This window comes from Coccinella septempunctata, chromosome 7 (assembly GCF_907165205.1).
Source record: "Coccinella septempunctata chromosome 7, icCocSept1.1, whole genome shotgun sequence".
Lineage (NCBI taxonomy): Eukaryota > Metazoa > Arthropoda > Insecta > Coleoptera > Coccinellidae > Coccinella > Coccinella septempunctata.
Genome location: NC_058195.1, coordinates 11,555,233 through 11,580,892, shown reverse-complemented (window position 1 = coordinate 11,580,892; position 25,660 = coordinate 11,555,233). Strand labels below are relative to the sequence as shown.

Here is a 25,660-nt window from a genome sequence, read left to right as displayed (position 1 = left end):
TGTATTAGTCGACTACTATTCCATAAATCAGTTAACAATATAATGAATATGTTCCTACAAGTAGTTATATCGTATGGTCTCGGTAGCTAGGACGGTTGCACCGAAGACTCAGTAATGCGGTGTCCCCACGTACTCGCGAGTTCGAATCCGGGCCAAGTGTGAAAACTTTCTAGTAAGTATGGATGAAAATGAGAACAACACAGAAAAAATAATATCTGCGTCTGAGTGTAAGACATTGGGTTCTAGGACATTAAAATAAAATAAGGATAGCCAACGTCGTGGTAAATTTTTGTACCGTTGAGATTGCTAATGATGGTCCCAACGGGATATCCATTGGACGTCCGCGATGGACGTCCGAATTCTGTTCAAAGTTGTGACATTTGTACGTCCCTCGGATGTCCATAGAACGTCCATTGTACCAGAAATGGACGTCCCATGGATGTCCGTAATGTCCGAAGAGGACGTCCTATGGAAGTCCATAGGACTACTTTGTGCTATTAGGGTTTGTAAGAAATCACTATGAATCAATATCAATTACGAATTTCATGAAAATTGTGATATGATGTACTAAAGAAACCTGCTATGGTATTTCTCACAGATATTCTAATTAAATGATTCCTCTACCTTCGAATTAATCTTATAGATGCTATGCTTATTGAAACAAAGAGTAGAAATTAGTTTCTTAACGAGTATTTAAAAATGTTGATGTTAATAAAAATGGAGATTAAATAAAGTTACAGTAGATAATTTTCTTGTTTCAATTTTCTTGTTTCATTTGAGGGGGATGGGTACTCATCAGATACAGAATTCTTCTACAAAAATCAACTACTAACTTCAGGATACTTTTAAAAGAAGTTATTAAACCGTTATCAAGAATATAAGTGTTCTTAAAATTCAGTAAACCTGAACTAAATAGGGGAGGGTATGCTTCTTTAATTGATACAGTGTTTCATTAAGGAATGAGGAGTTTATGCTCCAGAAATTCATTAAGGTTATTGAATTTATTCATAAAGAAGCGAATGTAACTACATAACAGCTGAGTTCAATGCGAACGACCATTCAACGATTGAAATCCCATTGCATTCTGACAACAAGAAAATAAGTACGGTCCTGCGTATGAGTCATCAATTATGACGCCTGCGTAAACAATTCCCTGAACAATGTCAGCAAGTGTTGTTATTACATCGCTGGTTCTAATTTCAAATTTATATTTCGACTGAACCAAGGTAAGATATATATTTCACCAGTAGAACTAGAAAAGTTTGAATGAAAATAAAATAGTTGAGCGTTGATGTTCATACAGAAATTGAGCTTGTCGCACATTTAACGGGAAAACAGAGTCGTATTAATAGTTGACGATAATGAAAACATTGTTATAATGTAAATAACAGCTTGTCAGTGATAATTTATTGATGTTAACGTTTTTATATATGATTAAATTTTTTGCTTTCTATCGTAAATCACAAAAATGTATTTTTAGTTATTAATTCATAGGGTGTAGGTCATGGATGTTTATTGATTTGTTCCCAATTTTTTTAATTTTTCATGTTTTTCGTCAGATTATAATTCAAAGAGCTGATGGATAGTTGTGAAAAATGTGGGTTCATAAATTCGTATGATATTGTCGTATTTCACTGAAAAAATCAGATATATAGAAGAACAACATAAACCATTAAACAATGTCATTATTTCTGTATCACTGCTTTTAGTGTTTTTCAATCAAAACAATAACACTGCCATTTGATTGCAATCAGAACAAATGATATACTTAAATCCGTCTACTCAGGAAAATTTCAACTTGAATTAAAAAACTTTTATCAGTATTTTATGAATTCCCAATTTTTATATTTGAAAAATAAATCATTGAATAGATGAAGTAAGATATTCAAGTTCATCCAAGACCAAAAAACGATGAATTCCATGTATTTTCCAACCGCCACAATTTTCTTTTTTCCAAGAAAACGAAGAATCTTCCTATTGATTGGTCTAAAAATCAACTTTTCACATTGGCGAATAGTCGTATTGATTTTGAGTCACGTGTCGGCGCGCAAACTCCGCTAGGAAAATTCCCCAGTACGTCAGAGCGCCTAGGTTTCACAGCGCGCTCGGTTCCGAATTTCCACAATATGATTCGGGAAAATGTTGGTGAAAACTGACCTCGTCATTTTCGAAAAACGCGTCCGAAAAATATCCAGTGTCCAGTCGACAGGTTGAATCAACTTAACGCAGGTATGTTTCCCACACGAAAACGCAATTTTCCGGAAAATTCAACGGGGTGTATTTGACATTTGGTGCATGATTCTCGCTCGATGGGGGGTAGTTTAATCGGAATTCGATGAGGGTTATGCATGTTCGCTAATATTTCCTCAGTATAATAAACGGGAATCAAAATCTTTATATTCTCAAGTACTGACCTTACTTATATCTGAAAATTAGGATGTACGTCTTGACAAAGGACCCTACGATCGATATGATCAAACCAAAATAAGTTCATGGGCGAAACAAAGTTGATTTTACTAGAAAAAAATCAAATATAACAAACATGCGACAAAGATATGTACAACAAAAAATATCAAAGCAAAATACACTTGAAATATCATCAAAAACAAACATGATGAAAAATCAAAACTCAAATACTACAAAATAAACATTTCCTACGTAAATCATTGTAATTTTCCGAAGATCTAATTCACTGAGAATTTCCACCCCCTCCTAAGTTCCTGGAAACAGTGGAAACGTACCCTTTGTGCGGGCGCGTAGGTGTTAAATGAGAAAAACAAATTGAAGGAAAGCCTTTTCAAGTCGGGAATTACTTCACAGGAGTAGCTTCTAACGAAGCCATTAAAAATTAATAACAGTGCGAACAAGATATTTGACGTTTGGATGGGGATCACGCAGAGAAAGGGATGTTATTTATTCTTTTGTCGAAGCAGCACGGAAGGAATTTGTGGAAGGCGTAGCTTTAATATTGAGGTTTTGAGGAAGATCGAGGATGAGGATTTTCGAGTTATTGTTTATTATTTCTCCAATAATCCCATTACGCAGAGGTATTTGATGAAATATCTGAAATAAAATCACAATTACTGAAATAATAGATACGTTCTTTCATCATACATAAATTACTAGGACAGAGGCATGTTTTCGATAACGCTTTAAAAATATTAATGAATTCTGAAGATCTCAAAAAAATACATAAAAAAGCAAAAATTCGAATTCAATCGATAACCAAATTATCGCCAGCAACAAAATGTCTATCAAGTTCTGGCCAAAAAATTTGGGTTGCCATTTAGAAAAAAACTCCTCAATTAATTATGAAAAATTGAGTAAAATTTAAAACAGAAATTAAGAATTTTTTCATACAGAATAGTGGATATGGAAGGCATGAATTTTATGAGTTACGTTTACATAGTTTTTCGAGTTATATTCTTCATTTTCTCCCAAGAAATTTATTTTCTTATGCCCGAAAACTATTCCAGAAGAAATGTTTGAATCAATCACGTCACTTGTTGGACTACAATTCATCTCAACTAAATAATATTTTACTTCAAAGGATGAAATCAGCAGTAGTTACACAACAGTGGTTTTGAGAAACAAAGTATAACAAGAGAAAAAGAAAATTAACTTAACCAACTATTCTTGATGAGTTCAGAACACATATATGTACAGTTAAGAAATTCATAGCAATGGTTCACTGGGATATTTTATATACTGTCTTTACACACTTTAGTGTAGAATTAATCTATTTTTATACTGACAGGTTTTCATTATATCACGGAAACATTGTGAAAAAGAATTAAGGGTTTGCATATAGTGATGGTAGAGATGAAAATGAAAATTGGGCCTATGTGCAAGTCTTCTTCAACTACACTTCAGAAGCTTCTTTAACTAACAGGATAAGGATAGGATATGTGGAGAAACCACAGATTACGTCCATACATCCGTATGAATCAAACCTTTGAAGACTAAGGCAAGAATCCCCCTCTGTTTTACCATAAGAATCTGCAGCTAAGACCAACTATCGAATAGCAAATACCTGCAATATAATACTGACTTCAACATTCCACACCACAATTTTCATTGATTTTGTTCAGTGCATTTTCTCATTATGTGCACGAATATAAAATGTAACTTGTATGACATATAGGCTTAAAAATATGAAATTATTTAAAGCCTCACTTATTTACATTCCAGAGCAATTTAAAAAAATTGTGAACTGATAAATTGAGAAAATTAATTTGAAATACAAAGCCTTTCCTTAACTCAATTCACTGAACAGAAGAAGAATTAGCTGCAATATTGTTTTCAAGATAGTCATAATATCTCACTACATATTTCAAGAGCATGCAACTCCATAATTTGCTGCGTTACTATCTCAACCTTCATCTGATGCAAATGTTGTATTAATCAATTATTACGCGCATCTATATTAAAGTTGACTGTCATTTCTCTGCAAATATTCTGGATGACATGGATTACTTAGATTACTTTGTCGAAATTACACGTAATAATTACAAATAATTTGTGATGAATATACAGACAGCATCTACTAGTTTCAGTCCCTCTCCGAAAACTCTAAATAACATGAATTTGATTCATAATTATACATTTATGTATACTCTAATGAAGACCTTCAGGGAAACAAATGAATTTTTTAGAAAATAGAATTGTTCGAGTTGAGAAATTTGGATATCCAGTAACTCGTTAAAAAAGTTTTATTTTCATCGGAGTACCAAGTTTTACCCCATCGTTGTAAGAGTCTACTCTTACATAACAACATTAGTGTAATGAACAGAATCCCAGAAAAGTTGTTAGGTATGTGCATCAACGTAAACTTTGTAGTGTAGTTTGTACTTTCTCTAGAACCCCTCAAGTATGCAACCACCATTTAAACTCAAACCTACAACTCTTGAAAATAGCTTGTGAAATACGAAGTAGGTAAAACGAGTTTATTTGACATTAATGTCCTGCCTCGAAATACTTTGAGATTTCCTTTGTTTACATCATTTTTATGTTTAGTACACTCCGAACATTTTTTATTTCAAACACCTTGCGCATGACACTGTATTGATCGATTCGTAAAGGTTAAACGACTGCAAAGCAAATAAAGATTGTTTCAAAATGCAGGATATTCTTTTTCCAAGGTAAAAAAGTAATGAATTTAAGGGATCAAATAATGAACACGTGCAGTTATACATTGGGTAATTCCCATAATAGGCCAATTGTGTGAGTAAGTAACTGAATGGCTCTGAGGAATTTATATGCATTGGTAATGCATATATGTAATCAGAAAACTTTTTTCTTGCTTTTGCGATACAGCACTTTGGTAATTCATTTGAAAACCTACCTAACTAAAGGTTAATAATTTCAGTTTTTCGTTGAAATTAAAACGCCATCTTGTACGTTTTACAAATTATATAAATAAGAGGTACTGTTCAAAATTCGCCGAGGTTATAGCATTTTTGTATGACCCAGAGTGCACTGAGAAATGAAATGCAGCTGGAACAGCACTTGATTTTTCAGCCAAATTTCATAAATTCATCATTCATTTCTTCAACACCAACGGTTTTGAACTCATTTCAGTCATAAACTTCCCGTATCATAAAAATTTTTAAAATATTCCGAAGACGCTTAGGAAATAAGCATGAAGCGACACATAAAATTTGCAACTTTTATCACAAAAACCCCTGACTTTCCAATAGAATTGGCAACACCGCTTTGGCCAAAATATTTTGGGTTGAAAACGTGCAAATATACTCTACCTCCGTTCTACCGGGAATATTCAATCCTTCATCCACCACCCTGTATACATCCACGTAAGCTCCAAAATTTATTTCGGTAGAAATAAGATAAAGTAAAAGGGCTTATGAATAAGGTATGAAACGTTCCATCTTCCAAGGCTCCAAGGTGGGACAAAAACTGCTAACTTCCTTTTGAAATGTCCTCCGAGGATACTTGGGGGAAATTGGATGAAATTTATGTTGGATATAATCATTTCGTGTTGGTTTTTGAGGCCGAGGTGGCTTCCCTCGTTCTGGCTTATTGATGTTACCCCACAATAATGTTTTTCGGATAATGCAGAAATAATAAGGACCAGATGTGTGCACGAAAGAAAAGTGGCGTATCCTAGAGGAAAAAGGCCAATTGGATGAGAATTGTAGAAATAATTTTGGAAAAAGACACTGGCGTACTCTTTTTTTTCTTCAAAAATATGAAAGTCAATGCCAGTACGCACGGCACACTGTAGTTGCTGCAGAAGAAATGATCCCCTCAATGAGATATCCATTTTTACCAAATCTCATTCAAATATCCCAATCCCTTTCGAAAATATCAAGGAATATATTCAAGGCCCTGTAACTTGGAAACGAATCATTTTCGGACATAAAACTCAGAGAAAAACATTCTGAATATGTCGCAATGTTTATTAAACACGCTGTATAAAAATAGTGAATACCAAAGTACCGAATTCTGCGTCTTCCTTTTCTCACTTCTTATGGAAAACTAAATCAAAAAATTTTCCGATCTGAATTGAATTTGTCGTTCAAGATCAAAGAAACTTACAACATAGTTATCAATTCGCGGAATGAAAGAAGTCCTTTGATGCGCTTGACCCCGCATTCAATCAAAAGGTCTTATCCAACAACACAATTCTAGAAAGAAAAGGGCAGCATACAAGCAGGGAAGGTTTTAGTGCATCTTTGATCTCGAAATTGAATGGATAGATTATCGTTTTCCCATTAATCACTTCTAAGTTCTTCCTAATAATAATAGTGTTTTCTTCATCTTCTTGTTGAAAAAATCTATCGGTAAGTTGTAGCTTGAAAAATGTTCAAAATAGAGCTTTTTGAAATCAGATGATTTCAGGAGAGATTTTCGAATTGTAAGACTATTGAAAATGATATACATACTTTGATTTTAGACTCTCAAAATCCACTCATAGTATTTGACCAAGAGAAGAATCAAATGATTGATGATAAATACTTTGCTTTCGAATATTTTTGTAGTGAATATCAAGTAGATGAAAAATATCGTTAACTTCTACTTTTTGAAGCAGGTGAAAAAGTTACAGCTAAAAAGCCTTCAATAGCTTCAAAAGCCTTTCGTGGACTATCGTGACACCTATCGTCGAACTCCCAAACTTACACCCGTCGAACCAAATCCACAACCATCTATACCGATATGAGAAAAATTTTCGACTGTTGAGGATCCTGCAATAGTGGAAAAACTATTTTCAGAGGCAAACCCACAAATGTCTGAAAACTGCATGTGGAGTTTCCTCGGCGCCACAAACCGATTTTTATCTTCATCACTGGCGCCATTCATGGGAGTAGCGTGACTCCAAATTACCAACAAATTATAACTTCTCCAAGAGTGGAAAGCTTTCGTAATATCGCCGCAAACATTCGAATCGGCTTCGTCATCCCTCCTTTTCACGATAAAAAAAAGCATTGAGAAGTATCTTCACATGTAAAGAGCCAATTCACTTAGATTCGTTGGACTTTTTAGCTTGAATTTTAAATAATTTCGGGACACGCAGTTAACACTGTAAACGAAATTTTTTCCAAGAAACCTACTATGGAGGTACCCCCCATGAACCCTACCATGATTATCTCGGGGCTTTAAGCAAGAAATTTGATTATTGATTGACTGATTTCGAACTTATGATTATTATTATATATATACAAAAATATCATCATTAATATATGCCTGAAGATGCCTACTAAATGTATTAGTAGGTAGGAGAGAAGTGTAGTTTCATTGTCTTTTCCCATTTCCCACTTTTCAGTTTGACATGAACTTTTACAGGTTATGTCAGCACTGGAGAGGATGACTGCCTCCCTTGATTCTATTTTACATTTTTCATGAAAATTGAAATGACCATAATAAATTTGAAAATAAAAAGAAAAAAGGTGAATCATAAACAACTGACCCATTGAAAGCTCTTGAGCATTCAAAGTGCTTCAGTGTATGAAATGATTTATAGAAACACAAAAATTCAAAATTGTATGATGTTATAAAATGCCCACACAAGACAAAATAATCCGGAACTCTTACTCAAATCATAAATGGGAAAATGAAAATACTCAAACAATTTTAGATACCCATAATACACTGCATAAAATTATTGAAAACAAATATTATCAATCTACTCAATAATTTCATTTTGCAGATTTGTAACTAAACACCAGTTAAAATGTCTTCGGTAAAAGTAGCAGTCAGAGTTAGACCCTTCAACAACAGGGAGATATCTCGAGACTGCAAATGTATAATCAAAATGGGTGGAAACACCACAAGTAAGTGTTCTCAACCCTTATCAATAACAATAAAACCACCATTACTGCAACCTATCACCCTTTTCAGCTATTTCAAACCCAAAACTAGATGCTCGTGAAAAAGAAGGACCCAAAAGCTTCAATTTCGATTACTCCTATTGGTCACACAATGTAAGATTCAAATCACTAAATTTTTCCATAATAGTAACTCCTTTTTCCATACAGGAAAGTGATCCAGATTTCTCCTCACAACTTGTCGTTTACAAAGACATCGGAGAAGAAATGTTACAGCATTCTTTCGATGGTTATAACGTTTGTATATTTGCCTACGGACAAACTGGTGCAGGTAAATCCTACACCATGATGGGTAAACAAGAGGAAGGCCAGGAAGGCATCATTCCACAAATATGTAAAGATCTTTTTCATAGAATTAGAAGTAACACAAATCCAGACATTAAATACTCAGTGGAAGTAAGTTATATGGAGATATATTGCGAGAGAGTGAGAGATCTATTGAATCCTAAAAATAAAGGAAATTTAAGAGTCAGAGAACACCCTCTGCTGGGGCCATATGTCGAGGACTTGAGTAAATTGGCAGTCACGAGTTACCAAGACATTCATGATTTGATCGATGAAGGCAATAAGGCAAGAACGGTTGCTGCCACAAACATGAACGAAACAAGTTCTCGATCACATGCAGTATTCACCATTTTCTTCACGCAGCAGAGGTGAATATTTTTCTGCTTCATTCCACGAACTCACAGATTAAAATTTTTTTCTCATCAGGTATGATGAAACAACAGATTTATGTACAGAAAAAGTGTCGAAAATATCCCTGGTCGATCTGGCTGGTTCAGAACGAGCAGATTCAACTGGTGCAAAAGGAACAAGATTAAAAGAAGGTGCTAATATCAATAAGAGTTTGACGACGTTAGGAAAAGTTATATCTGCTTTAGCTGAAATAGTGAGTATCAATTTTCTTTTTACTTGAGTAGGTTATTCACATTTTTAATGCTCATTCATTTATTTTTCAATTATCAAATGGAACAATGAAGTCAGTGAGTATCATCATGAATTTTATTAATTCTTTACAATAAACACAAACCTAAGTACAATTTAAAGAAAAAACATTGATGAATACTCATAAAAATTGTAGTTTGTAATTGGAGATTGTTTTTTTATTTTATTCCAAGCAGAATTCTGCAAGTTGTTCAGAAACTTTTAAACACTTTCAAAGTCTTTCTAGTGAGTCTTTGTGAATTGTACCATAACTTTTCTCTAGGCATCAAAAGGCAAAAAGTCCAAAAAGGCTGATTTCATACCTTACCGTGATTCGGTTTTAACCTGGCTGTTGAGAGAAAACCTGGGTGGCAACAGCAAGACAGCTATGATAGCTGCTATTTCTCCCGCTGATATAAATTACGATGAAACACTTTCCACATTAAGGTGAGAAAAATACATACTTCTAGAATAATTACTACCCCAACTCTATACTTATAGATATGCTGACAGAGCCAAACAAATTGTATGTAAAGCAATTGTCAACGAAGATGCAAATGCCAAGCTCATTAGGGAACTCAAGGAAGAAATTCAGAAACTCAGAGAACTCCTCAAAGCAGAAGGAATTGAAGTCCAGGAAGGTAAGTCAATGATCAGTACAAATTGTATGAAAAACAATATAAGAAAATATTAGTCCAAAATTGAAAAGAAGAAAATGTAAGTATTCACTTACAATGAAAAAGATAGGTAGGAAAAAAATCCTAAAAAACTGTGCTATAAAAAAGAGCTAGTACAAAAAAAGCACAGTAAACTGCATCCCCAATTGGCAAGATAGGTATCATTTCTAGGTTCTGTACATAGTGTAAATTTAATTCATATGAATTTGTAAGATAGTTGACTCTTTTTATTGATTTCAATTCTGCGGCCAGGTCCTGATGGTAAAGTTGTATACGAGAAAAAAGAGACACCGCGTAAGTATAATGGCTTATTGGACTTGGAGAGCTTGTGGCACTATCCCTTGTAACACTGTTCAACAATTGGATGTTCAAATTTTTATTAATAAAATATGGTCACATGTATCAGATCAAGAATACGAACAAAAAAAATTATGGTGCAATTGAAATCATACAATAACAAAATATTTTGAAAAAATATACAATTATTATTCCTGTATGTGATTCATTTTTTGTTTTTGTAAATATTTTATTTCTGCTTCGATTTTGAACAAAATCTCATTATATTATATTTTATCAGTGCTTCACAGCTTAGCCATTTGGGGAATGTTTACCATTGATTTTCCTAAACAACATAATAAATATATCCCTGAATTCTTAATTTTTTTACAGGGGCGGAAATGGTTCCTAAGACTCAGAAAGAAAATGAACGCGCTAGGACCCAATCAACAACAGCTGAGGAGGCTGTAGATCAATTACAAGCCAGTGAAAAGTTGATTGCAGGTATATATAGTGTAACTAAAAAGATGGACATGCAAAAAATGTAAACTTCGGGTTTCAGAACTGAACGAGACGTGGGAAGAAAAATTGAAGAAAACTGAAGAGATACGTATTCAGAGAGAAGCGGTATTTGCCGAGATGGGTGTGGCTGTAAAAGAGGACGGTATTACAGTTGGAGTATTCTCTCCTAAACGTACACCACATCTGGTGAACTTGAATGAAGATCCGTTCATGTCAGAATGTTTAATTTACTACATAAAGGTAATTAATTAATCGAGTAAATTAAACTTTTATATATCTCATATAATTACAGGAAGGTATCACTAAAATTGGAACGAGTGAAGCCCAGAATCCTCAAGATATTCAGCTCAACGGTTCACACATAAAACCAGAACATTGCGTGTTTGAAAACAAGGACGGTAGAGTTATGCTTTTCCCTCTCAACAACGCCCTCATTTACGTTAACGGCAGGGAGGTAAAGAAGTTCACCCATTTAATTTTGCAAAACATATCAAATACCTTCTTCCTAGATTACCGAACCAATCACCCTCAAAACTGGTTCGAGAGTTATTCTGGGAAAGAATCACGTGTTCAGATATACTCATCCAGACGAGGTTAGAGAGATAAGGGAAAAGAACACGCCCGCAGAGAAAGTGGACTGGAATTTTGCTCAAATAGAACTTTTGGAAAAACAAGGAGTCGATCTCAAGGCAGAGATGGAGAAACGGCTGATGACGTTGGAGGAACAGTACAAGAAGGAGAAAGAGACGGCCGATCAGTTATTCGAAGAACAAAGGAAGGTGAGGACAAAAAAATTACTGATTACTGACCTTGTGAAATTTTTTAATTGGTAATTTGCGTAGTGGGGCTGGCCCTACCGAAGGATTGACAATGGTAAATGTAAAAATGGTAAAATCGGGTTAATTGTACCCGAAGGAAGCTACTTTTCAAGAGACTGACAATTCGGATGTGACGCAAGGTCAAAGCGGTCCTTTGAAAATGAAAAAAAAAATAGTTATTTGTGCATAATCGAGCGTCAGATTTTCATACAGATGGTTTATCTGGGTGTTGACTCATTAATCTGACACTAATCATGAGGGCTTTTCTTAATCCGACAGTTTGAAGATGATAACAAGGCACTTTTTTTAAATATCTCCTTTCCTGTACCTCATATCGTTTCTGTGTTCATTATGAAAGTTGTAGATAATAAAATTCTTTACAACTTTTGTCTTAATCAATTTAACAACATACTCTTAACCGTTTTCGAGTTAGAAGGCGATAAGGGCGTGGAGCTTAGCCACACATGCGAAAGGCCAAGTTCAATGTACAAACCTAGTCTAATGTACATTCATCGCTAATCGCCATATATCTCAAAAATTGCTTCGGACAAAATTTGTAGAAAATTTTATGCCCTACAACTTTTATAATGAATGCGAAAACAGTTTGAAGCCCAGGAGAGGATATAATTAAAAAAAAAACAGATTTTTGAGATCTTTATGGACAATTTTTATTATTTCGGCTTACTGAAACTGCCAGATTATATTTTTTCCGTTATTCTTGAATCATTAAAATAAGAAAAAAAGCCACCGGGCTCGTGAATGTACAAGTGACATTTTTTTTTGCAAGATTGGCGCCCTCTTACACATTTTCGTCACGCTTTTTTTTTAAGAGAATTATATATACTTTTCTACATGTGATTAAATAGATATATCTTAAAATGACTCTCTCGAGTATGTACAATGATCGTTTTTTTTTTACAATTCTGACAGGCTGTCCTAGACAATTCCCCCTATATACAGGTCTAATTTTTGGTAGAGGTACTCTACAGAGTCTAAGGTATCTGCCCTTATATTTATCTGACACGCTCGAATAAATCCCGAATTTCCTTCTTGGGCTTCCCAACTATTATGAATTTTGGAGCTCAGCTGTATGAGAAGGTTGTGCCAAAAACACCGATGTTGTGCAAAAAGAGATCGTCATATGACATATCGTGATATCGAAGCATGTTTCAGCATTAGCACGAACTGCATGTCTAAGATTCCGCACAAACATTTGTGTGTTACGGCGCTATGTTCTATTTGTATTCCCCAGAAGACAGAAAGAACTGCAAGGCAATTTTTTTCAGAACTACGAGGCCCGCATAGACGCGCTCCAGAAGCAAGTCGAAGAACAGAGCATGACAATGTCGATGTACAGTTCCTACACTCCGGAAGATTTCAACACCGAAGACGACATTTTTGGTAAGGGCTTCCACCTCAGCTGCCCGCTTCTGTAGAATTAGATAGCGCATGCGGCTTCTTTCTCTTGAGAATTTAGAGAGCTACAATTTTTCAGTGAACCCTCTGTTTGACACAGAGTGCAACTGGACCGAGAAAGACTACGAGATAGCGGCATATTCTTGGCGAAAATGGAAACACCATCAGTTCACTTCCCTCAGAGACGACCTGTGGGGCAACGCTATATTTTTGAAAGAAGCCAACGCGATTTCGGTGGAGCTCAAGAAAAAGGTCAGAGTTTTTCACATTTCTATGGATTTTTTTCAATCCAAAGGACTTTTAGTAACGTCTTCGTATATTTTCCAGGTCCAGTTTCAATTCACCCTTTTGACAGACACCCTATACTCTCCGTTACCGGCAGATTTAAAACCAAGCATCGAATACGATCACGAAGAAGACACTCCAATTCAACGCACCATTGTGGCCGTTGAAGTACAGGACATCAAGAATGGCGCCACTCACTATTGGTCGCTAGATAAACTGCGGTAAGGAGCAGACGCATCCTTGTTGCTCGATAAGTGGATAAAAAAGTTTCAGCTATTTTTGGAGAGTTTTGTACGAAACTCTTTTTGCAGCTGCATTTTTCACTATCTGAGTTTTTCGTGGAATATTGATCGAGTGTGCACTCACTTATATTCATTCACTTGTTTTGCACCCGTAGTCAAAAATTGGAACTAATGCGACTGATTTATAACGAAGAGGGGGAGTTAGAGAGTCCCGATGTAGGCTGTGATTCTTCGAATTTCCTTCGGTGCCTCACTCAGTGTCCAGCCCCGTCACAACGCTTCACATTAACCAGTCTCTTACCCTCGAGGTTGGTGCCAAGATTGCACAGAACACAATGTATCTCACTGAACACTCAAAACTGTATCATAAAATATCGATCCTTCTATATATACCATTTGGCATTTGTCTATTCTCTTCTGTAAAGCTGAATGTAAATAATGCGTACTTTTTATAATGTGAGCTTCAGCTTTCTTGTGTTTGTCGATCTCGATTTTTGCGTAAAAGCTGATGCAAGTCGATTCATGAGACGGCTGCCGTTGAGAGAAACGACAAAATTCATTTAGTTTCAATTCTTGATACTCAGAGTTTATATCTATCCTAGTTATACAATATCTGGAAACTGAAAAATGTGCATGTAATACGGGTAGTAGAGAGCTTTGTACTTCTTTCATTCCTCAAAACACAAGGAACTCTTCTAAGGGCATTTTCATTCGTCATTATACGGGTCGTTATACAGCTATGAAATGATGCCTATAAAGTCTATATAGTCTATACAGTCTATATAGTCTTTAGTCTATATAGTCTATAGTCTATATTGTCTATAGTCTATATAGCCTATAGTCTATATAGTCTATAGTCTATATAGTCTATATAGTCTACATCTTTTGAAACCCTTTTTTGCTCCTGAAAAATTAGTGCAAGAATTTATGAAGGAGCAAATCAATTATTTCAATTTTTTAATTGATTTTGTTTCCGAGACTGGGAGTGAAAACCCTAAAGAGTTTCAGAGGATGCAGAGTCCTCCCAAATTGAATTTCAATCGATATCTATATAGTCTATAGCACTCCGAATGTAGCCTAAAACGACTGATGACAATGCAACAACTGGGCAAATGGCACTTTTATGTTTAGAATAAACACCCGCTTAAGCAGTGAGTTAAAGTCAGCTTCTAGGCTGTATGTATCAATTTTTATCATTGGGGTTATTAGACATTTAGTGATTTCGCTTATGGCAATGAAAGGCAGGGCCTGTTTCCAGCAGAACATACAACTTCAGCTTATCATTAGGATATCAACCTTCTAATTGCTTAGAGATTTAATGGAGAAATAAGCTCCTCATGAAACGGTAGTAAACTCAGGCAAGCATGGAGTCAGAGATTTGCATGGTATTCGCCTTTAATCAGTTTTCTTCTCATTTTAAGAACACATATTAATGGGTGGACCATCTATTGGAATTCAGAAGTCAATAAGGGTTTTCAGAATCACTTGTTTCTTGAGGTAAAAATGATCAAAAACACGATCTTTCAGTGTAATATTTTTGTGGAATCGTCGGTCACGCTTTAGGTCGAAACTGAACCAAGAAACTGATCAATTCTTAAGAATGTAGCATCCTCAGATCGAAATTTCGACTTGTAACAAATTGAATCGCCTTTGGGGCTATCTGCAGTCTAATACCAAGTTTCCCCTTATTGAGAAGGCTATGCTGACCAACTCTGTCCCAATCTCAAAAGCGCAGATTTGACAGTACATCCATAGCCCTCTTTAACACTTAAGAGGGAGGGAACATCTAAGTCAATCGTGGCAGTGACAACATGTATTTCAAAAAGAAACCGGTAGATGGTCCATCTTCACGTCGGAGTTACAGTGACTATATACTATATAGTCACAGTGACTACATACTATATAGTGACTATATGCTATATAGTCACTGTAGTCGGAGTAAGGAGTAAGAACTCGATACTAAAAATGCAAAGTTCAACTAGAAACTTTGAACAAGTAGAGTCGAATCAAGTTCGCTGGTTCTTACCCAAAAAATCACACTTATGTCACGTGTAAGGCTTGTTTCAGAAGACTTGTCCATCTTTTCCTCAAAAACTGATTTTGATCGTTTATACCAAATACACTGCTCGATCGAAATTGATGTGGATACTTGAGAGAAAACCTACTTTTTCACTTGAATACAATTTTCAGTATGGAGAATCGAATATTTGCCTATTAAGGCGGAAACAGACTGCTTTCACGTCACAAGAGCTCACGTGTGAGCATGGGAAGTCACGTAACGGCAAAAAAATATGGTCCAAATGCAGTTAATACACTAATGGGATATAAACTCACTAGATCCACAATGATATTACAAGTGCACTTCAAAGGATTCAGCACATGAGCTCTACATGACGTGTTAGCAGTCACGAGTTTAACATGCGTTTATATTTCGTCGAACTTGAACAATTAAAGTGTTGGTTAAACGAAGGTTCAAGTCAAGAAGAAGTCGCTAACCTTCTCTGGGTTTCCCAATTCGCTATCGTGCTAGTGGCTACATATACCCATGACAGTGGAAGAGCAAGAGCTACCACGGTCATCGTCACGAAATCCCTTATTCACTGCATCTCGAATTAAAAGCTCTTTTCGACAAGATACCTGTAGAATAGTTTCTGGTCAAATCTAGCTTTAATCTCAGCATTCTTCAAAGTTTAATCGAAAACCTCCTTGACAATGACAATGCTGAATAAGGTAGGAGCATTTAGAACAACTAGACTAGACCCTATCCAATATAAAGCCTCGATTTTTGTAACTGAAGGAATCTTTTTCAAGCCTGCATACACCACCAGGTATATTGTTAACTTCTCTTCTATGACGTTGCTCTAAAGCAGTCTTGGTTAGTGTTGCCATTTCAGACAGGTTAACCGTATGTAGACGCTCAACTCAATACATCGTTACTTATAAAAAATCGTTTTTTATTCATCTTTATATATTATTAGATATAGGTTGGCAAGTTATCCACTTCAATTTTTGCGCAGTGTAACGCTAGAATACCCTAAAGATGTTCAACCTGAAAAAGCCTTCCGATCTGTTCCTCGAGAGTTCACAACCTCTTTTTCAGCCAACGCCTGGAGCTGATGAGGGAAATGTACCATAACGAGGCGGAGATGTCACCCACCTCTCCGGATTACAACGTCGAAGCTCTGACAGGAGGCGATCCTTTCTACGACAGATTCCCCTGGTTCAGGCTGGTGGGAAGAGGCTTCGTTTATCTGAGCAATTTGCTGTATCCGGTCACGCTCATCCACAAGGTGGCCATTGTGAGCGAGAAGGGAGACGTAAGGGGGTATCTCAAGGTGGCCGTGCAGGCTGTTGTGGACGAGGACAATTCGGAGCAGGTGGGAGTGAGACAGAGCGCGAGGATAGCCTTCGAGAACCCCAAGGGTAAATGTTCGGGATACTGTAAGCATACTTTTTTCACTTATTTTATTTGTTACGTTTTCGTTAACCTTGGGGTGGTATGCAAGGGGAGCTAGAGGTCAGAACCTTCCATGACAATTTTGCTCAAATGTGGCTGGTTGAATCTCCTCCTTCAATACCGGGGTGATTGAGGGCTTATAGACGTGAATATTGGACCTGGTTTTTTGAAATTACCTTCCGTACAAAAACGACCTCCCAAGATGAACAATGGGGAATTCTCCTTTCTTTCGTGGTTATTCCTCAACATATGTCATTTTTGTTCTTCATTTGAAATTGATGTACATAGTTCAAGGTGTATTATTCAATTGCCTACTCTTATCCTTGTTGGAGAAGTTATTGGGACGCGGTGATATTAGAAAAAATAATATAAGGATTTATAGTTGGGGAGCCCAGAATGCTAAATTAGGATTTACTCGAGCGTCGTGGAGACCTAGTAGATTTTGAAGATTAGATGGTAGAAAGAAAAAAAAAAGGTTTTATGATGTATGCACTTTCAGTGATGGGAAAAGCGTCTGCAAGGTCTCAAAAATGTAAAAAAAAAATCGTGTACATACTCGGGCGTGTCAGATTAAGATACTGTATATGCCCTACGTGTCTCTGATAATAAATTCATTTTAATCTGACAGTTTGCATGGTGGAGCCGACCGTACGGAAGGGTTGAAAGTGGTGAAAAAAATGTTTTTCAGAGCGTGTCCGATTTTAAGAGGATATGTTGATTGGACCCAAAGGAAGCTACTTTTCAAGGGACTGACAATTCGGACGTGAAGCAAGGTCACAGCAGTCCTTTGAAAATGCAGAAAAAAATCGTTACTTGTACATACTCGAGCGTGTCAGATTTTCATACAGATGATTAATCTCGGTATTGCAGACGTGTTGACGCATTAATCTGACAATAATCTGGGAGGGGGTTTCTTAATCTGGCAGTTTGGATATCATAACAAGGCATTTTTTTCAAATATCTCCCTTCCTGTACCTCTAATCGTTTCTGTATTCATTATGAAAGTTGTAGAGAATAAAATTCTATACAACTTTCGTCTGAAGTAATTTCACATACTCTTAACCGTTTTCGAGTTAGAGGGCGATAAGGGCGAGGAGCTTAGCCACACATGCGAAAGGCCAAGATCAATGTAGAAACCAAGTTTAATGTACATTCATCGGCATTCATCGGAAAATTGCTTAACAAAATTTGTAGAAAATGTTATGCTCTACAACTTTTATAATGAATGCGAAAACAATTTGAAGCGCAGGAGAGGGGATAATTGAAAAAAAACTGATTTTTGTGACCTCTATGGCCAATTTTTATTGTTTCGGGTTGCTGAAACTGTCACATTATATTTTTTCCGTTATTCTTGAATCATAAGCTTCACAATAAGAAAAAAGCCACCGCGCACGAGAATGTACAAGTGACTTTTTTTTGTTGTTGCCCTCCCACACATTTTCGTCAAGCTTAAATTGTCAGATTAAGAAAATATATACTTTTCAACATATAATCAACCGCATAAATCTTAATCTGACACTCTCGAGTATGTCAATACTTTTACTATTCTGACAGGCTGTCCAAGATACTTCCCCCTATATACTGGGCTAATTTTCACATATTTGTTGAATTTCAGGAGCGAAGTGTTTCGACTGTATTTTCCAATAAAAATATCTTTATATTATGCTTAACAGTTTTATTAAATTCAACTTCACAACAATCCTACCATTTCATAAAACCACAATTTTCACTTCTACTACTTAACCTAACTTCTAACCACTGAAAAACTAACCATAGAAAAAGGAAGATTGACACTTCCACAATATTCTCAGGAGAAGCCTATAAACATAGAGAAAGGGAAAGTCTTGTCTCTGCCTATAAATAAAAGCTTCCTAGATGATGAACTGCTATTCTTCAATTCCCAAACTCTCAATACACCCTCATTTTTTCAGCTATAGTGGATAGGAATATCCACAACATGGAGGACCGCATAATCGAGGGTCAGAACCACATAGACCCCATCAAACTCGACGAACTGATCGAATGCGATGCGGACTCCGGCAGGGGAGATAGTTCGGTGTCATCTGACGTTAAGGAGGACGAGATACCGGAGCATCTGTCTGTCGGTAAAGAGTTCACGTTCAGGGTAACAGTGCTACAGGCGGTCGGAATATCCGCCGAGTACGCCGACATTTTCTGTCAATTCAAGTGAGTGGTCACGTGGTCAAAATTTGATCTTTTTTTTTAAACTCGACATGTTTACAGCTTTTTGCACAGATACGACGAGGCGTTCTCAACGGAACCGGTGAAGAACACCGGCAAGGGAACTCCACTTGGATTCTACCATGTCCAAAATGTAAGTTAGTGACTTATCACCATAGGCCTATATCTAAAATTCGATTTTTCTAGATAACAGTGTCGACATCGAAATCCTTCATCGATTACATCAAGAGTCAGCCGATCGTTTTCGAAGTGTTCGGACACTACCAGCAGCATCCCCTTCACAAGGACGCCAAGCTGGAGGGAAGCATGCGCCAGCCTCCGCGAAGGATGCTACCCCCCTCCATACCCATCTCGCAGCCAGTCAGATCGAGCAAATTCGGCGCTCTACCGTCGCCCTGTACTGCGCATATTCACGCCAAGGTCGACGTGCTGGTGTGGTTCGAGATATGCGAGCTTGCGCCGAACGGTGAATACGTTCCTGTCGTTGTGGAACACAGCGACGAGCTGCCTTGCAGGGGATTGTTCCTCCTTCATCAGGTAGGGTGGGCGGTTTCAGAAATTCGGAGGTATCACAACTGCATAAATGATAGGTTATGTCAGGTATACGAGGATATATTGAAAAATTCTTAGCCTACTATACAACCAAACAAAATTTCAGTGTCAAAATATTTTATTACTCAACATATTCTCCTCTTAATTGGACACATTTATTACAGCCAACCTGCAGCGTCTCTAGACCTTTCAAAAAAAATGTTTCTTCTTGCTCTGCAAACCAGCTTTTGTTACCTCCTCGTTGGAAGATAATTTACGACCTTTTGAACTTTTTTGATGATGATGATAGTCGGATGGAGCCAAATCTGGTGGATAAGGGTGATGTTGTAGTAATTCAAACCCTAAATCACCAATTTTTTGCATGGCAACATGAGATTTGTGTGCAGGGGCGTTGTCCTGCAAAAACAAAACAACTTTGAATAGCTTTCCGCGTCTTTTCTCTTTATTTTTTTTCCGTAGAGTGGTCAGTAATGTCGAATAGTAATCTCCGGTTATTGTTCTACTCTTATCCAAAAAATCAATTATGATTACTCCATGGCAATCCCAAAAAACTGAAGAAAGAACTCTTCCAGCAGATTTTTGAACGCGAAACTTCTTAGGTCTTGGAAAACCAGAGTGTCGCCATTCCATCGATTGTTGCTTTGTTTCTGGATTGTAGAAATGTACCCAAGTGTCATCCATAGTAACAATTCGGTTTAAGAAATCTAAATATTTTTCAAATCGAGCACAGATCGAACGCGATGCTTCTACCCTTTTGGCTTTTGGTCAACATTCAAACATTTGGGGATCCATTTTGCAGCAATTTTTCTCATGTCCAAATTGACGTGAACTATATGATGAACGCCTTCGTATGAAATGTTCAGTGATTCAGATATCCGTTTTAGCCCAATTCGACTTTCTGATAAAATCATGTCATGAACTGTATCTATATTTTCGGGGACTGACACAGAAACTGGCCTTCTCGATCGGTCATCATCTTCAATGGGAAATTTATCTGTTTTGAAGCTTGCAGTCCAATTTTTCACGGTCGCATACGAAGGACATTGATCACCAAGGGTATTGAGCATATCTTCGTAAATCTGCTTACCTCTTAACCCTTTTAAATACAGGTACTTGATGATGGCCGATTTTTCGATTTTCAAAATTTCGGTGGACTTCTTCTTTCTTTTTCTATTCCGTAACTCTGGTTTACTATTTTGACCGCAAACTTCACAATGACACTTCCTATGGACACTTCTAATGAGTTTTTGTTCGTTGCTATGGTAAGGCAATATTTGTTTTATGTATGGAACTGGTCTAGGCTAACTAGATATCAATACATCCTCGTACTTGCCGATTTCGAAAATATTTGAAGACGATGAAAACCTGATGTGATAATAGCATATATACTCTTCATCATTGACTAAGCAGGGGATAAAGAGGCAGATAAACAGCCTCATCTTGTGATGGTTCAATCAACCATAGGGTTTTGTTTAGAATTGACCTGTTATCACCGTTAGTTTGACATCCACACAGTCTTATCCGTTGTAAACTCCTATCTTTTTACTCCGGAACTAATTTGTGGTATCCCATAGGGAATCCAACGAAGAATACGCATAACAATCGTCCACGAGAAGGTGTCCGAGATCAAATGGCGAGACATAAGGGAATTGGTCGTAGGCAGAATAAGGAACACTCCCGAATCTGAGGAAGACGAGGATAACGATAGCTCGGTGCTTTCGCTCGGTCTATTCCCCGGAGAATACCTGGAAATACCCGGAGATGACCGCGTCATGTTCAGGTTCGAGGCGGCTTGGGACAGTTCCTTGCATAACTCACCGTCGCTGAACCGGGTCACTTCACAGGGAGAGCAGATCTTCATGACCATCTCCGCATATTTGGAGGTAAGCTAATGTTATCCCTCCTTTCCCGCCATTCCCCTCTGACATTTCACGATTCCTTTCAGTTGGAGAACTGCGGAAGGCCAGCTATAATAACGAAGGATTTGAGCATGGTGATTTACGGCAGAGATGCAAGAACTGGACCTAGATCTCTAAAGCACCTCTTCTCCGGAAGCTACAGGAACGCTGAAGCGAACCGTCTGTCGGGAGTTTACGAGCTGCTCCTTCGTCGAGCTAGTGAAGCAGGTAGTCCAGGTAGATCCCTAGTTTAGTGTCCTTCCCCACCCCTTTTCGCTATCTTACAGTCTTTCGCTTGTTTGTTTGCATGAAACTCCTAAGTCCCCTAGTTAGTGAAAATGGCGTATTAGCATCTGATTGTTTGCTATAATTGAATGGAACTTGATATATGTAAGCTAATAACCTATTTTCGAAGTTGATATTCGATAAAAACACCATTTTCTTCATCATTCTCAATTTTTCCAACAACTTATCAACATAACCTTACAGGTGTACAAAGAAGACAGAGGAGAGTACTCGACACTAGCTCCACCTACGTGAGGGGCGAAGAAAACCTCCACGGTTGGAGGCCCAGAGGGGATTCCTTGATATTCGACCACCAATGGGAGCTGGAAAAACTGACCAGGTTGGAAGAGGTCGAACGCGTCCGACATACGCTACTGCTGAGGGAAAAATTGGGCGTTGACAAAACGTACAATAAGTACCACCTCGAATACACCAAGAACGAAAAGGACGTATGCAACATGGTAGCTAAGAACAACAACATAAACGCCAATGCCGCTCAAAATTTGGACTTTTACGAATACTCAGATCGCGAGAAGGAGTTGTTGATGAAGTGCATAAGGCTCATCCAAGGAAAGGGTGCTAGGGATGCCTTGAAGTAAGAAACTTTGAATAAACTAGTATTTCTTTATTGAATGGTAGTATCAAGACTCTTCTACAACTCCAAACAAAAACTGGAGTTGGAGAAATCATTGAGTTTTCCTTGGGAAATTGCTGTTCATTTTCTAGCTAAAACGAATCGATAAGAATCCTTAAATATCCTTTCTTCCAGCAATATTAAAGAAGAAGTAAGTAGCCCATCGGAAGAAGCCACAGAAATGAGTACGAGCATGATATCCAGTATGGTGTCAAACAGTTCCATAGAATTATGTTCTCCAGAAAGGGCAGCTTTGCCAGGCGAATGCGCACCCTTCCCACAAATGTCACCCATCCCTCCAGCGCCCCACGACCCCGACCTTGTTCTGTATGTGCCAGACATGGAAGAGATAAGGATTTCTCCCGTTGTTGCCAGAAAGGGATACCTGAATGTGTTGGAACACAAGACCCACGGTTGGAAGAAACGATGGGTGGTAAGTTTCCGAATTGATCGATTCCTTAGTCTTTTGCCCCTCGACGATGTCTGTGTTTTAAGCGACACCTAAGCCCTTTTACTTAACAGTTCTACCAACAACGCCGTGTTGACATGTTGGCGGTTTCTGCATCCATATAAGGTCTACCTTTTCTGGGTCATTGATCGAGTGTTCCAGTGGCAAAGTCCCTTTAGCTCGACAAGCCTGAAGGGCTCTGTTGGTATCCTAATCGAATAAAACTTGTCTTGGCATAATTTAAATTAGTCACTCATCAAAATCTCGTCTAGAAAGACGCATTTTCAATAGCGTTTGGTCTCTTTTTCAGACTGTAAGACGTCCCTACGTATTCATATTCCGAGATGAGAAGGATCCAGTAGAAAGAGCGCTCATAAACTTGGCAACAGCCCAAGTGGAATACTCGGAGGAGCAGTCCAGGAATGTGCAGCTTCCCAACACCTTCAGCGTCATCAGCAAACACCGGGGTTACCTTCTGCAAACGCTGCACGAGAAAGACGTGCACGATTGGCTCTACGCTATAAATCCCCTTCTGGCAGGCCAAATAAGGTCAAAATCTGCCAGGAGACAGCCAAGAAAAATCCAGGAAACGAACGAGAATACTGTGAGCAAATGAGATTTGCTAAATATGGAATCCATACTGGTTTATTGAAAATATCTGTTTAGGTAACACGTTAATATGCCAACCTAAGAAGCTGCTAAACTTATAACCCACATTTTAGTATCTACTCATATCTCCACTACGATATTTTCTGTTCTGAAGTGGAGCAATTTAAATGTACATTTAGACATTAGGAATATTTTTGACACCAAGGTGTAGTGGAATGAACCACAAATCAACAGCAATGTGGAGTTGATGTACAGAGTTTTCGAGAATCAGTAAGGATTTCATATTTAAAGTCTTCAAATTAGATAAGTGTGTACGTTCTAGTCATTATGAAATATGTATTGCAGAATTTATCCTTTATTCGAATTTATATTTTAAGTTGGAAATTCTCAGAAGGATCACAGAGGTGTAATTTAAAGATTCGAGCGATGAAATCGAAGATATTTACTCATTTTATAAGGCTGCGAATTATAACTTGGAATCATTGATAGTTAAACAGATTATAACATAACTATTTAAAGCTTCTATGCCGTAATTTAAAATAAAGGTGTCTTATTGTGTAAGCCAATTCAAGATTTTTGGAATGTATTAGTTCACCAGGGGGTCCCTTGAAATCGAGTTATCGAAGGCCAAATGAACACTGACAATGTAAAACCATGATAATAACTCTCGATATTAGTATTTCTGCTTTATAGGAACTACTATTATTACACATAAGGTATAGTTTAAAAGCAGAACACTAGTCCGAATTATAGGACTTGATTATAATCTGCTAAATTATGATGGATTTGGGAATTTCACTATTCATAGATTTGAGAAAAACCTTTATGAATGAAGATTAACTTTTCCATGAAATGATAGACGCAGAGATTAAACATTAATAAACAACACAACATACATATTATGATCTCCACTCGATTTCCTGGTACACTATATTCAAGTCAAGGCCTATTTTTCCTCTGTGTCAGCTCTATTGTAATAATGCATTACCCAGTTTCTCTGAAGTTGAAGTTTACACCCATCGCATAACTAGCTTTTTCACTCATAAAGAGATCACTGCTGATGTGTATTGTACAGGATGTAATTGTGTTTACGGAAACGATAAAAAAAGCACTATTTAGGCTGCTGATGCAGCTTGGTTGGAGTTATGCTGTTTTGAATGATAGTTTATCTGACCAAACTTTTTGAAAGACGTGACTTAGAGAAATACCAGCTTTAGTCTTCATCTGGTTGAAGGAAATTATTTTTTTCATCATGGAGAACTGAGGAGAATAGATTATTTATTACTTATCCACATCTTGATGTATAGAAATGTATAAATGTAATCCGAAAGAACAAATTCTTCAAATCCCTAAAAATGTAACCTTATTGGATATATACACCTAACTTAGGTATACTTAGTTTTTAAAATTTTACAATGAATTTCGTTCCTTATGCTTATTTGTTATTACAAACTGATAACTGTTCACTTAAATGATCATTCCAAAGAAAATCGAAGAAGAATTTATAAGTTGAGTTCATTCTATATTTGAAATTTTGAACATGGTGAAATTCGAGCTTTAAAATCGATGAAATGTTGTGATTTTATTTATGTGATTTGTTTGTTATTATTCAATCACAATGTAATAGATGACTATAATATGTTGTAGTTGCTTGTTACCAAAAAGTCAATTTTATTTTTCTAGTTATTGAATTTACTATACCTTTATGTCTCTCTTACTCTTATGCGCTTCATGCTATAATTAATGTAAAAACATTAAGATGTAATAGGTAGGAAATATTCCTTAGGTATTTTATTTCAACTTGATCTTTGTGATATTTTAATTTTTTCGTTATTTATATTAAACATAATTGTATAATTGTGTAAGCATAAACAATAAATAAATGAATTGAATCTTCAATAATTGTATTATGTTTCTTTTTTTGATATTCTGATATCAGTTTTATTATTTTTTGAGTTTATTGAAATTAAGATTGTGAAATCATCTATTTCAATTGAGTCGTTAGAGGGCAAAATCAAATTTGCAAGATTCTTCGTGGTGGAATACTCTCCGAAAGGGGATTTGAGATGG

At 36.8% G+C, this 25,660-nt stretch overlaps 1 protein-coding gene across 12 annotated transcripts; it reads left to right on the top strand.

Annotated features, from left to right (window-relative positions):
• Positions 1-1,076: 1,076 nt before the first annotated feature.
• On the top strand, positions 1,077-25,489 carry LOC123316344 (kinesin-like protein unc-104). Of its 12 annotated transcripts, none has more exons than XM_044902380.1 (26): positions 1,077-1,226; positions 8,168-8,291; positions 8,359-8,441; positions 8,496-8,998; positions 9,057-9,234; positions 9,326-9,328; positions 9,553-9,716; positions 9,771-9,910; positions 10,199-10,240; positions 10,616-10,726; positions 10,785-10,984; positions 11,037-11,198; positions 11,254-11,523; positions 12,849-12,963; positions 13,079-13,230; positions 13,306-13,484; positions 13,661-13,813; positions 16,606-16,946; positions 18,894-19,149; positions 19,207-19,297; positions 19,351-19,701; positions 21,291-21,599; positions 21,662-21,851; positions 22,104-22,494; positions 22,669-22,966; positions 23,292-25,489. In XM_044902380.1, exons 2-26 carry the CDS (start codon positions 8,192-8,194, stop codon positions 23,595-23,597), a joined length of 5,088 nt encoding a protein of 1,695 aa, XP_044758315.1. In that variant the 5' UTR covers positions 1,077-1,226; positions 8,168-8,191; the 3' UTR covers positions 23,598-25,489. The 12 variants fall into 12 exon arrangements, with proteins under 12 accessions (XP_044758315.1, XP_044758314.1, XP_044758310.1 ...); XM_044902379.1 differs by having other exon boundaries at positions 13,058-13,230; positions 21,662-21,842; XM_044902375.1 differs by having other exon boundaries at positions 13,058-13,230.
• Positions 25,490-25,660: the final 171 nt, after the last annotated feature.